The sequence below is a fragment of the Cimex lectularius genome, unplaced genomic scaffold, assembly GCF_000648675.2.
Source record: "Cimex lectularius strain Harlan isolate CLEC.00 unplaced genomic scaffold, Clec_2.1 scaffold81, whole genome shotgun sequence".
Taxonomy (NCBI): domain Eukaryota; kingdom Metazoa; phylum Arthropoda; class Insecta; order Hemiptera; family Cimicidae; genus Cimex; species Cimex lectularius.
Genome location: NW_019392692.1, coordinates 1711011 through 1724362, shown reverse-complemented (window position 1 = coordinate 1724362; position 13352 = coordinate 1711011). Strand labels below are relative to the sequence as shown.

The 13352-nt window shown below is 32.5% G+C and overlaps 2 protein-coding genes across 2 annotated transcripts; both read left to right on the top strand.

The window, feature by feature from the left end:
* Positions 1-441: 441 nt before the first annotated feature.
* On the top strand, positions 442-2052 carry LOC106660861 (tubulin beta chain-like). The gene has a single exon (XM_014383863.2). The coding sequence runs from the start codon at positions 554-556 to the stop codon at positions 1892-1894; it is 1341 nt and encodes a 446-aa protein (XP_014239349.1). The 5' UTR covers positions 442-553; the 3' UTR covers positions 1895-2052.
* Positions 2053-5273: 3221 nt separating this feature from the next.
* On the top strand, positions 5274-12919 carry LOC106660907 (conserved oligomeric Golgi complex subunit 3). Its single transcript, XM_014383943.2, has 14 exons — positions 5274-5480; positions 6413-6505; positions 6589-6708; positions 6907-7014; positions 7076-7246; positions 8324-8541; positions 8603-8836; positions 8920-9220; positions 11280-11409; positions 11466-11641; positions 11708-11834; positions 11945-12156; positions 12307-12492; positions 12563-12919. The coding sequence occupies exons 1-14, from the start codon at positions 5349-5351 to the stop codon at positions 12758-12760; spliced, it is 2406 nt and encodes an 801-aa protein (XP_014239429.1). The 5' UTR covers positions 5274-5348; the 3' UTR covers positions 12761-12919.
* Positions 12920-13352: the final 433 nt, after the last annotated feature.

Genomic DNA, 13352 nt, shown 5'->3' with positions numbered 1-13352 from the left:
GAGACACACAGACAACCAATGAAGATAGTAAAATGCTGAAACGCATCTGACAGGCCAAAAAGCGAGGATAGGCAGACCCAAAATTATTAAGAAAGATCCAATTCTGAGACATAGCATATACTTTGCAAACTTATAAAGGCCATTATTGACAAAAACCCAAAGAACACACCACTAACGATGACGAGAAATCTGAACAGACGATCAAGATGATATAACGCTACTGTAATGCATTATACATTATACACTATTACACAGTGGATTTTCGTATATAACTTTAAAAAAATTATTTTATAATTTTTGCATAAAACGTGGGAAATAAACATGATTCTTTTAAAAAAATATTTAAAACAACCACAAAATGTGTCTTTAAAAATGTGCAAAAAGTACAATACAAAACATACAATAACAAAAAATAGAAAAAAATTGTATTATGTTAGTTAATTAATTACCATATGATACGAATCATAAATAACAACGAAATATAGTTTGTTGGTTTCGGTTAGACAATTGGATTTATGCAACTCGAATCTTAAAGTTCCAAAGTTGTGTCATAATGAGAGAAATATGTCATATCCAAGCCGGCCAATGTGGCAATCAAGTCGGATCTAAATTTTGGGAGGTGATTTCTGACGAACATGGAATTGATCCGACGGGGACCTATCACGGTGATAGCGACTTACAATTGGAGAGGATTAATGTGTATTATAACGAAGCAACTGGGGGTAAGTATGTACCAAGAGCCGTACTTGTAGATCTCGAACCCGGTACGATGGATTCGACTAGATCAGGTCCTTTCGGTCAAATTTTCCGACCAGACAATTTTGTCTTTGGGCAGTCTGGTGCTGGGAACAACTGGGCGAAAGGGCATTATACCGAAGGCGCCGAATTAGTGGATTCTGTATTGGATGTCGTGAGAAAAGAAGCGGAAAGTTGCGATTGCTTGCAGGGATTCCAACTTACACATTCTTTAGGCGGGGGCACTGGGTCTGGAATGGGAACGTTAATAATCTCGAAGATTAGGGAAGAATATCCAGACAGAATAATGAATACGTTCAGCATCGTGCCATCGCCAAAAGTGTCCGATACGGTAGTGGAACCGTACAACGCGACACTTTCCGTCCATCAGCTAGTCGAGAATACTGACGAAACTTTTTGTATAGACAACGAGGCATTATACGATATTTGCTTCAGAACTTTGAAACTCACGACTCCAACTTATGGTGACCTGAACCATCTGGTTTCTGCCACAATGTCCGGAGTCACTACGTGCCTAAGATTTCCTGGCCAACTCAATTCAGATCTGAGGAAACTGGCAGTCAACATGGTCCCTTTTCCCAGATTGCACTTTTTCATGCCCGGGTTCGCTCCTTTGACGTCGCGAGGCTCGCAGCAGTATCGAGCACTTACAGTACCAGAACTGGTCCAGCAGATGTTCGATGCGAAAAACATGATGGCAGCATGCGATCCTCGACACGGACGGTACCTCACAGTAGCAGCTATCTTCAGAGGGAGAATGTCCATGAAAGAAGTGGACGAGCAGATGTTGAACGTCCAAAATAAGAATTCGTCTTATTTCGTCGAATGGATCCCCAATAACTGCAAAACGGCCGTCTGCGACATCCCGCCACGAGGTTTGAAAATGGCATCCACCTTCATTGGAAATACGACCGCAATCCAAGAGCTTTTCAAACGAGTATCCGAACAGTTCACTTCCATGTTCCGGAGGAAGGCCTTCTTACATTGGTACACCGGAGAGGGAATGGACGAAATGGAGTTCACAGAAGCTGAATCAAATATGAATGACTTAGTGTCAGAATATCAGCAATACCAAGACGCAACTGCAGAAGAAGCCGGCGAATTTGACGAGGATGAAGACAACGTCGAAGAAGTTTAAATTATCGAGTAATTGTATCATTCAAATTTTCTTTTTTTTTACATATAAACCTACGGAAATAATAACATTCAAAAATTATAATTTTCTTGTTTGTTCAATCGTGTGAATTTATTCACTTATTTCACTCTTTAATTATAATTTATTTCTACAAAAACTTACATTATCTTAGCATTTTAAGTACCAAATATATTGTCATTGAACGTAATATTAGGTTAAATCTTAATAACAAATTTAAAGATAAACCACAGGGGTGCCAGATTTGTTGGAAAGTAAGGAATTTAAGTTCGGATAAAATGCAACTTTCTATGTCAATAATCCTTAGTTTAATTTTATTTCTATTCACTTTTTCATTCTTCTGTTAAACTGTTTGCTGTATAATAGTAATAACTATTAAAAGGTCATGGTATATAAGAAAGATCTCGAATTTTGATGATTGGGAGGAAATAAGGATAGTGTGTTACAGCTAATGAGTTTCAGTGTACTTATATAGGATATTAGTTATTGGCACATTTATTAGCGTTATAAAAATTTCCCTTTGGTTACAGACCATCAAGACGCTGAAGATCAAAGATATGTATGGAGAATTAGCTCGAACTCTGCATAAATACTTGCATAAAGTTAATTAATTCAAAGATTGGGAAGTCCGAACACCACTATATAAAGAATTTCGCAAGGGTATGAAGACGATCCTGATACTGCTCAGGATAAGGCCAAGTCGACGCCTTGACAGAACTGTTATGAAACTATTCTTTTTATAGTGTTGAGGAGGAAGAAATGTAAAAAGATGTTCGAATTTATTTATAGGTTTATACCTATAAATAAATTCAAACCTCTTTTGCCAATATCTACAATCATCCGAAGTTGAATGCAGTGACCTTCCTTTTTATGGATATGGACAACAGAAAATCAGTTTCTGATTAGGGAGAAAACAGAGAAAACAAGACTTTGCAAAGCACCGATTTGAATCAAACTTTTTAAGGAACATGGCCGAGATCGAAAGATATTAAACACGTGTACGAGCGTTCTTGCCACTAGGTCCTAGAAGGAGAAAAAAATGTTGTAATTGATTTACATAGGTTTTTTATTTGTTGCAGTTTTGGTTGTTCATATATTTCAATGTTATTATATATCATTTGATTTGTTTTTGTCCAGGAGAAGAAAATAACATACAAAATTGTAATAAATGAGATTAGGTACCTATACGAGAAGTTCCAAAAACGAAAAGTCACATCCAATAAAGTACTTAGGCAAAAAGAAAAAAAATTTGATTTATTTTAAGCACCCTTTAAAGCTCTTAAATACGAATTTTTATTACAAAAAGTAGACATTTTTGAGCTGGATTAGCCTGGGGCAGTTTTGTTTTTCATGGGTGTTGTCATTTCATAGCCCCTCTGTATTTTATCCTAATTCAAAGTTACGATTATGCTACTTTCAGCCCATGTCAATAACAGAAATTATAAAGGATGGGGTGAGTGTGGAAAAATTTAAAAAGTTTTCCTTTTTAGAAAGTTATGTCAATAACGGTTAGATTTTATTTCGTAACTAGCTTTTACGACTTCGTCCACGCGGGACTGTTTTAATGTACCTTTCCAATGCGATGCAGAGTGCTAGTATGGTATTTCTCAAATTCTTGTCTTCTTCAGTTCACTTCGGTCTATACATGGTAAAAAAATTGTCCATATGATCTCCTTAGGAATAGAATTTCAAAAATCCTTTTTTAGCGGCTATCCATGTCCTTATAGGAATGCACTGTCGAAATTTCAGCCCTTTAGATCCAGCGGTTTTGTATGTGTGTTGCTGCCAGTCAGTCTCAGAACTGTTTTAGATATAGAGATAAATGAAAATATACTGATGAATTCAAGAAAAACACTTTAAACGTAAACTTTTATAACTAACTTTTTTCGAAAGTCACAAATTGTAAAAATTGTAACTTTGAAACAACTCAACCAATCCACAGGAAACTTTACAGATGTTTAGATCCATATAACAACACTATACCACTTCACGTAATGGCGTTAACTTTGTTTCCGTAAATAAATTAGAATCAGAGATACAATATAAATAAAACTTTTGGAATGGTTTTGTTGATTTTATCCAAACTCTTCTCACTTTTAATGACATAATGTATGAACTTTTTGACTGTGCCTGAAAAAAGAGGCAAGTTCGCTTTCCAATGGTTGTATAAACGATCAATTTGGAATTGGAGAATTGGAGTGTGAGTGAACTCATGCTAACCGGCATTGGGTTACTTATGTGGTCCTTTTCCACTCCTGGTCTTTGAGTTTCTGAATTCTTCACTGAAGATGGCAAAATATCGAAACGCGTTTGGGTAGTTCAACAAACCCGAGAGTGAAATCCAATGCCGGTTCAGCCAAAAAAGGAGTTATGTATTTTAAAGTGAAACAACGTACATAGAGTTTTTTTTAAAGAGGGTATTCAAGTACGAAGTTTTAGCTACGACAGAAAGCCCTTGCGGCCACTGACGCCCCAAATTCTTATTTAAGGATTTTAAACAGTGCTTAAAATGAATCTGATTTTTTTTTTAATTTAAAAAAGTCTTTGGTCTACTTTTCTGGAAAAGTTTTTGTAACTTTTCATGTAGGTATTTGATCTCATACGATTCAGCTTATTATTTTCCTATTAGGTAAAATAACAAACCGACTGATATATCATAAGCTTGTAGAAATATATATCATATAAAATATAACAATATAAAAGCAAAACTAAGAAAACAAAGGAAAAAATACTTAAATATTAAACAACGTGTAAAGTAAGAAAACAGCTTAAAAGAATGTTTCATATAAATAGTTCTAAAAAAAGATCACATTTATCATTGTTAATGTAATTTTTTTAAATTGTCATTGTAAATTAATATAAAATATTTTAAAATATTATAAAAATAATATGAGAAAATAAATACATAAAAATATGTTGATTAAGTAAGTAAAAAAAAAGTATTTTACATACTTAGTTTAATTATATTCAATAAAGTTTTTAATTAGAAATAATATAGTGTTTATATACACATACACGTACAAAAGTGCAAGTTAAATAATTTATATGAAAAACATTTTTAAAAAATCGGAAATCATGTTTAAGAAAAAATTTTAAATTTATTAAATTGTCTTTTCTTAGCTGTTAGAGCCCTGGCGAGAACGCTCGGACACGTGTCTAATATTTACCCAACTAGTATCACAACAAAAATGTTTAATTAAAATCGGTGATCCCACGTCATTTCTCTTGTTAGAATTGAAAATTGCCTTTTCTATAATATTTTAATGTATTTCATATCTTCTCCCAGACCTGCACTTCGTTACTTCACCGGAACATCGCGTAATAAAAAGTACCAGTATCGAATGGCGTAATACCAGTATCGATATCTGTGTAAAATTAGACATGGTACACACGTTACCTCCAGACTTGTCGTTATCGGTTTAGTTTTAACAACATAAATATGGATTTGGTCAATAATATGATCGCCGATTGGGAGAATACCGTCAGACCTCTGGCACCTTTAAGTGTACAACAAAAAGATTTAATATTGGATATGACTCAAGAAATTAAACAAGTAGGACTGTTAACCCATGTAAGTGCATGGTATATTGCAGTTGTTAAATATTTTAAAACTGTTTATAATAAATTTTAAACAGTGTTACAAGTTGAGATCAGTAAAATCTCTGTGCTTTATGATAAGTAAAATTTCCCTGAAAAACATTCTTTCGGCAATGTTTTCAGTCCAAGTGATACCATATTGGACAAACATCAAAACAAAATTGATCATTGTCAAGAAAGGCAATTTTTTTCAATAATAGGTTCCATTCCTTGTCAATGAACCAAATAAAAGTTACTGTCACAATTTATGTCCACTTATGGGATTTCTTCTTGAGGTCTTCAGGGTGGAAGTACTGTATTTTGTCCATTGATCTTATTGGTGTGCATTGTTGCGGTGGCACTCACCAAATCCACCACTGAAAATGGCAAAATGCTGAAACAAGTGACAGACAAAACAATGATGTGATTTAGTTGTTCCAGATCATTTTGATCTGTCATTCATATCAGCTTCTTGCCATCATCAGTGGTGGGGTTTATGTGTTATTTGGTCCCGTACCAATTGAATCACAATTCAAAATGATAATAAGCTGGGCAGAATGATCAGAACCTAACCACATAAATATGTTTATTAACTACATACAGGTAAATATTGAAGATGTCATGTTTTCAGTTCTATTGATCTGCATTGTTGTGGGGTATTCTGAATCCTCCACTGAAAGTGGCAAAATGCTGAAATGAGTCTGTCGAGCAAAATGATACTGTTGTTTGGTTGTTTCTGATCATTATGGTCTGTTGTTTTGTTGTCAGAGTCGTTTCAGCTTCTTGCCATCTTCAGTGATGTTTTTGTGCATTATTTGGTAAGAGGTTCATCATGGTTCCTCATCCCACAGATCCCAGAGGATATTCAAAATCTGAATCTGAAATATCAATATCAATATGCTTATTAACTAAATAACTTTTTGTTAGAATAAACAGGCAAAGGTTGAAGAAGACATGGAGTGTAAAAATAGTATTAGGAAAGAAAAAACTGATCCTCATATGGTTAATAATATCCGTGAGGTAGCTATTCATGTTTTTTTTTGTTTTTTTTTGTTGTTTTAGTATCTTATTTTTAATGTAATTTGTATTATTTTTTAATACAGTTCATAAAGTGGTACATGAAAAAGGAGGATGAATGGTATGAAAAAGAAGACGATAACTTTAAAGAGTATGTACAATACCTTTTGGAAGAAAAAGGAGAATGTTCATTATTACTTTCTCAGGTATTGTTGCACTTCAAATAATTTAAAAAATAGAAAAACCTACCGGAAATCAATATAGACAATAATTGAAATTGTATATAGAAAAATAATTAGCTATTTAAAATCTTACTTGCTTGCTTGCTTGTCAGTCAGTCATATATATGAATGTGGAAATTAGCGTTACATGTGATATTAATAAAAGTTTGGTCATTTTTATAGGTTGATGAGTGTTTAGACCATTTGAAACAATTAGGAGTTGAGTATGAATTAGTATCTAATAAAACAAACTCACTTCATCAGGTCAGCGAAGAACTCATATCAGATCAAGTATGATTTTTGTTGTTTTGTTTTTAATTAGACCTTTTACTAATCCCTCTTCTTTTTACAGATGAAATTAACGGAAGTGAGAGATGTAGTTAAAGCAAGACTGAACCATTTCAAATCGCTGGAGAGGATTGTTAAATATTTGGACAATACTATGCTGATCATACAAAACCATTCAAGCCTCAGGTCAATTCTTGATGAAATAAATGATCATATCCAGTATCACAAATCACACGTAAACAAATATATTATTTTTATGATGTACTGTCTCATAATTAGAGCCCGGATTTGTATTCAATTGCATATTCTTTTTGCTAACATTTACAACCATGGTGATCAGATATTTAGCAGAAATATACCTCTAGTGGTTCAAATTTTATTCTGAATATTTTTGCTTATTTGAAAAATTTTACAAATCTGAAAATATTGTTGATTAGTTAGAAAAATAAAAATAAACCAGGCAACTAAGACCACAAAAAGAAATATACAAGAGCTTAAAATTTGATTCGGTGTTCAGTTAACTTTCAGGAACACAATTTAAAAGAACTGACACAATAGAATTCTCTTGAAATGAAAATGCATGGTGCAATTGTTTGCCTTTCCTAAAAAATTAATTCTTCTGAAGTAGTCGGGTTGTGGAAATGTGAAAAATATTTTTTGCTGATGTATATTTTCAACCTAGTAAACGTTAAAAAGTGGGAACTTCTTCTAAAATAGCTGTCTAAATTTTTCCTTTCAACACAAAACAGAAATTAATTAAATCCACAGTGATGCAGGATTTTACAAAAGAAATGCTTACGATATTACAAAACAAATTTTAAAAAAAAAATCCTTGAAAAAATGCAAGATTTCATTAATTAATGAATCTTAAATGGAAACAATTCAGATATACAGGGCATCATGATCCAGTTGCTCTGTTGACGTTGAAAAGTTTTTTGAAGTACATGCAAATTTTTTTTTTTTATTATTGTCTTGAATTCATATCATGAAGTTAATTAAGCTTAATTATTTAATATATTATTATATATATAATTTTTTATGTTGCAAAAATTTTCTGTTCTATCTCCTTTAAAAATGAATATGTACTAGACTAAACAAAAATATGTATAGGTTTAAAAAAAGTTAAATTATTAATCAGGTAATGTCTATGACATTCATCCTGCATATTTTTAATTGTTGGTTCAAATGATATGGCATATTTGAGGATTTTTATTACATATAAATCCAGGCTCAACTCATAAAAAACATACATTGCTCTTTATTTTCATTTTAAGTGGATATTTTAATATTAACACAGTGATCTTCTTTTTAGATGACTTATAAAGAGAGTTACAGTTATTTGTCACGTTATGAGCAATGTTTAAGGAGATTGCTTGGCCTAATACGCGATTCTATTATTTCTGGTCTTAAATTGGCAGCCCAGCATGCATCTGCAAGTAGTGCAAGCCATTATGCTAAATTTCAAGTAGCAAAGACTAATCTAAGACCTTTAATCGCTCTCCTTGAGGAACGAGTTTCTCATTCAAATTTGTTAGTATTTATTTAATAAGTATTTTTTAATTTATTTAAAAAATAATAATCATGATTCTAGGTATGAAACAACATTATCTCAATGTCATGAAGCTTATGTTAGCGAACGGCAAGAATTAATAAGCCCTAGCGTCTTAAAAACAATAGACGAACTTGTAGCATCAAATACAATGAAAGGAGGAGTAGTTGACTTGTGTTCCTTAATGAGATCAGTTTGTGCTTTTCTCATACACGTGTCGCTTGATGAATATCAACTTTATCAGCAATTTTTCTCTAAACAAACAGACATATTTACGTAAGTTTTATTTATTTTTTATTTTAACAATATTGATTTGCAAATTATACTGATGTAAGAATTAAACATACAAATTTTTTTAGAACATACTTAGAGAGTTTGTGTGTTTGTCTTTATGATAAAACGAGGCCTTTGGTTATTCACATGAAACATTTGGAGTCATTGGCTGAGCTCTGTTCAATTTTACATTTGGAAATGATCCAGGAACAAGTTAACGCTAACGAAGAGGCTTTGAAAGCTTTTGGGAATATTGCAGAACAGCTTCTTCAAGACGTTCAAGAAAGGCTTGTTTTTAGAGCTCACATGTACCTTAGGACAGACGTTGCCGAATACAAACCATCGCCAGGTGACCTGGCATATCCGGAAAAATTACATATGATGCAGGTAAAAAAATATGTATACTCATTTCAAGCATAGCCATAAACTCTAAAATAAATTTTATTACGAAATATTTCTCATTGGACTTTACAGTATCATTTTAGCATTCTTTGTTTTTCCTTTGGGTAGTCCTTTTTGAAGTTCCTTTGAGCTTATGAAGATTGATAGGATAACAAAGCCAGATTGGCTGATGATGAGGTCAGAGGTGCTTGAAAACGCCTTCCAAAAAAAATAATAAAGATGCTTTTTAAAAAAGTTCTCTGAAGTTCAGTGAGAAATAAACACCAACTCAAAATTGAATAATAGTGACAGAGAAGGAAAATTGCTTGATTTAGTCAATTGCATAAGCCTGAATTTTATGTAATCATAGAGGACCTTGACAGCTTTAAAAGCTCTCTTCTTTGCATAATGTGAAAATTGTTCAATTTATTCTAATTGTAATCATGCCATTTTTGTAGCTTGCAGATTATTGAAACTTTAAAAGTAATACTCTTATATTCTAAAACTACAACATTAACAATTTCGTCTGAAGTTTTAAGACATTGAAAGAACATCTTTACTTTTGTAATTCAGCCGCAAAACTCTTATGATAGATAATTTATCTTTGTAATAATAATTAAATATGAATCATGGTGGGCAAGTGGCCTGGACATCCGACTTATTTGTTATGCTAGCAGTATTTGTTTTAAATCCCGGCATAGCCCATTTTAATTAAGAATACTACATAAAAAGTATTGTAAAGTGGTTTAACCCCTCATCTGTGATAACCAGTTGGTAGTGCGTTAAGTACTCCTGACAGAAATCACTTTTACTTTTACACGTGTAATGAAAAACTGTGGTAATCCGAATAAATTGGTGGTTGTCCAACTTTTATAACATATAACTTAAGAGTCAAGAAATCTTTTGTTCCAAGTTTCATATATAAACTTCCAAAACAAGAATGGGAAATCTCTTGGAAATCATCTAAAAAGACAATGGTCTCAGAAAAATTATCAAACAGTGAATGTGAAACTCCTCCTTTTAACAGGCACTCCTCTATAGTGACCACTTTTCTTAACAGACAATTTTTGCATTCCCCAGCAAAAAAAGATTGGATTTATATACATTATAAACCTCTTTATATTGGTTCCCCAGTTGTGAACACTGTCGTCACCCTCTAGAACAGACCTAAACATCAAAAATACATATATTAAATGTGCAACTGAAAACATATTTGTTACGATCATTAAAAACTGTTTTGTTATTATAAATTTTGTATTTTGTCACAGCTGTTAGGAAACTTTTTCTGGCGGAAGTTCCGTTCCTAATCACATATCTGTTCTGTGTCCATTTAATGTGTTTTGTTAGTCCATTTTTGGGGATAACATAGGTACATTTATCTAAAGCTTCTCTTTAACGGAGAATAAAAGCGTTTAGGCATTTTAAGGCTTATTTCTTTTTTTTTTTTTTCTGGAAACGGCTTTGCCTTTATATGTTCTGTTTCTTTTTTAAAGTTTCTCCTTTGCGGAGAAATCAAAAATTCTTGCCCCTCAGTTCTAACATGTTCGACTGGTGAAAATTAGGATTGCCTCCCTTTTTGTTGGGTCTGTTATTGGCAAAATGGGCACATCTTGGCTCTCGTGTCCGAATTGTATTTTTTATTACCACACTTCATAAGACTTACGTAAAATTAAAAGCTATTTTGAATGCTTGAATTTTATAAAGAATAGACGAAAAATTAATTGCCATAGTGAACAAGTTAAGAATCATCTTGAAGATGAAATTTCTTTAACCAAGTTTAAAAAACACTATAATTGTTTATTGTCCTAAGTTGTACACATTTTTCTTGATTAAAAAAAAATCTATTGCAGAATGGGCACCCCTCAATAATGGACAAACTCTTCTTTCTTGGTTTTTTTTTGGGGGGGGGGAAGGTTCATTGTATATTGTGAGATTTCTCTTTGTGATAAACCTATAATTTAGACATTACTAGTCATTATTTATGGTCTGTATATACTCACTGGGTTGGTGTCTCAGACTTGTTTGTATGATATAAGTTTAAAAAATTCATATTCACTGTTTTTAGAGCATTGCTAACTCATTACACGAACAGGAATTATCATTAAGCAGATCTGAATCAAAATCATCTCTTACCTCTGGGAGCTCATCTACATCACAAGAGACGAGATTGAACAATCCCCTCTCAACATTAAGTGGTATTTAGAAAAATAATAAAATGTATCGCAATATTGTAATCATTAATAATACAAAGGCAGTCCGGCGGATTTACACGGGATGTGGTACCCACCAGTAAGGAGAACGTTGCTTTGTCTCAGTCGACTTTATCGGTGTGTTGAAAAGCCGACTTTTCAGGGTATCTCTCAAGAAGCCTTGTCGCTGTGCATGAAAAGTATAAAAGATGCTAGCCAACAAATTTCTCTTAACAAGGTTTGAAGAATTTTTTAAAATTTCTTATGTAGATGTTTTGTTTACTAAAAAGGTGTCCTATTTTAGTCGCATTTAGATGGTGAAATGTTTCAAATAAAGCATCTACTCATTTTAAGAGAACAGATTGCACCATTCCAAGTTGATTTTACTGTAAAAGAAATGGCGCTCGACTTTTCTAAAACAAAAACCGCAGGTAACTTAATAATCTTAATTATTTACTTATTATGTATTCTGTAGATTTTTTCATACTGATTAGAAATTGTGCTTTTAAAGAAATAAAAAGTTTTTGGTTTTTATTTTTAGCTGCTCAACTTATAAACAAAAGAACGAGGCTTTTTTCACTAAGTTCTAATAATTCGTTATTAGAATTTCTCCTAGAGGGTTCTCCAGAAGTAAGGGAACAATGGTTGGATTCCAGAAAAGATGTAGACCGAGGCTTAAAAAGCTCATGTGAATCTTTTATTTTGCACGCTACACACCATTTAATGCCAAATTTCATCAGCGTATTAGAAAAGGTAAAGTTATGTAAAATCTATAAGAAATTTAAGACAAACGAGGTTATAATTTGTCTTAAATCATACCTGCCCAAATTTCAAGAAATAACAGATGAGACATTATATTCCGTTTGATATAATGCTTAAATAACATCGTTAAATTTTTCTAAGGCTGAGAACTGGGATAATAAAGAAGTTCTGTTGAAAAACACCAAATGGGCGTCTCCTCAAGTTTTATCTATGCTGATCCAGAGCACAATAAAAAACATCAAATCTAAGCTCCCAGGGTTACAGTCAACGATGCAACTGTATTTAGCAAATAGAGACACCGAGTTCATCCTGTACCGTCCTATCAAAGTAATTATTACGCGATTCAACATTAATGATTATTGTTTTAAATGGATTCATGTATTATTTATAATTTCAGAACAACGTGCTAGGGAATTTTGCAAGGATGCAACATTTGTTGTCTACATGTGGTTACACGAAGGAGGAGCAATCGCAAATAGGGTGCCCTACATCAGAACAAGCTTATATATTAGTGTCATCCGCGTCTCTGCTTGGGCAACAGCAACAGGCTAGAAAAATTTCAAATGATAATGTTGATGGAGGTGTTCATAAATGAACAGCAATACTGTGAACTCATTTTTTAAAAATGTTTGTTTTTATTTTAAATAAAATAAATTTATTTTTTAAACTTTATTATACTTTAAGTGCAAGGGTGACAAATCTGTACCACCACTGTGTGATCACTATTAGACAACAACAAAATTGTTTAAGTTTTCAATAAATGTTATGTAAAAATTATTTATTGTATGAAAAGAATTATTTGTTTATAAATATATATTATATAATTTTAACAATATTTTGTCATCAATCTTGACACCTTATTCTACAACCAAAGATGGTTTGATTTTCTTTTTGGCTCTTGATCATTAATAGTTTTTTGGTACTTTTTGTATTCATTTGTTATACTGTATGTTATTTTATCAATTTTACAAATTTTTAAGCTTTTAAACCTACAGGCTTAGCATTGAAAATGGCGAGAAGCTGAATCCAGACAGATGCAATCACACCAGAGAGGATAGGTAAAATTTAAAAATTAATTCAATTAATTATACTTTTTATTTAAAGTCTTGGTTGAATTGAAAAAGTTAGTGTCATGAGCGGGATTCGAACCCACGGCTTTCGGCAAAATACACCGCTGCTCTAACCAC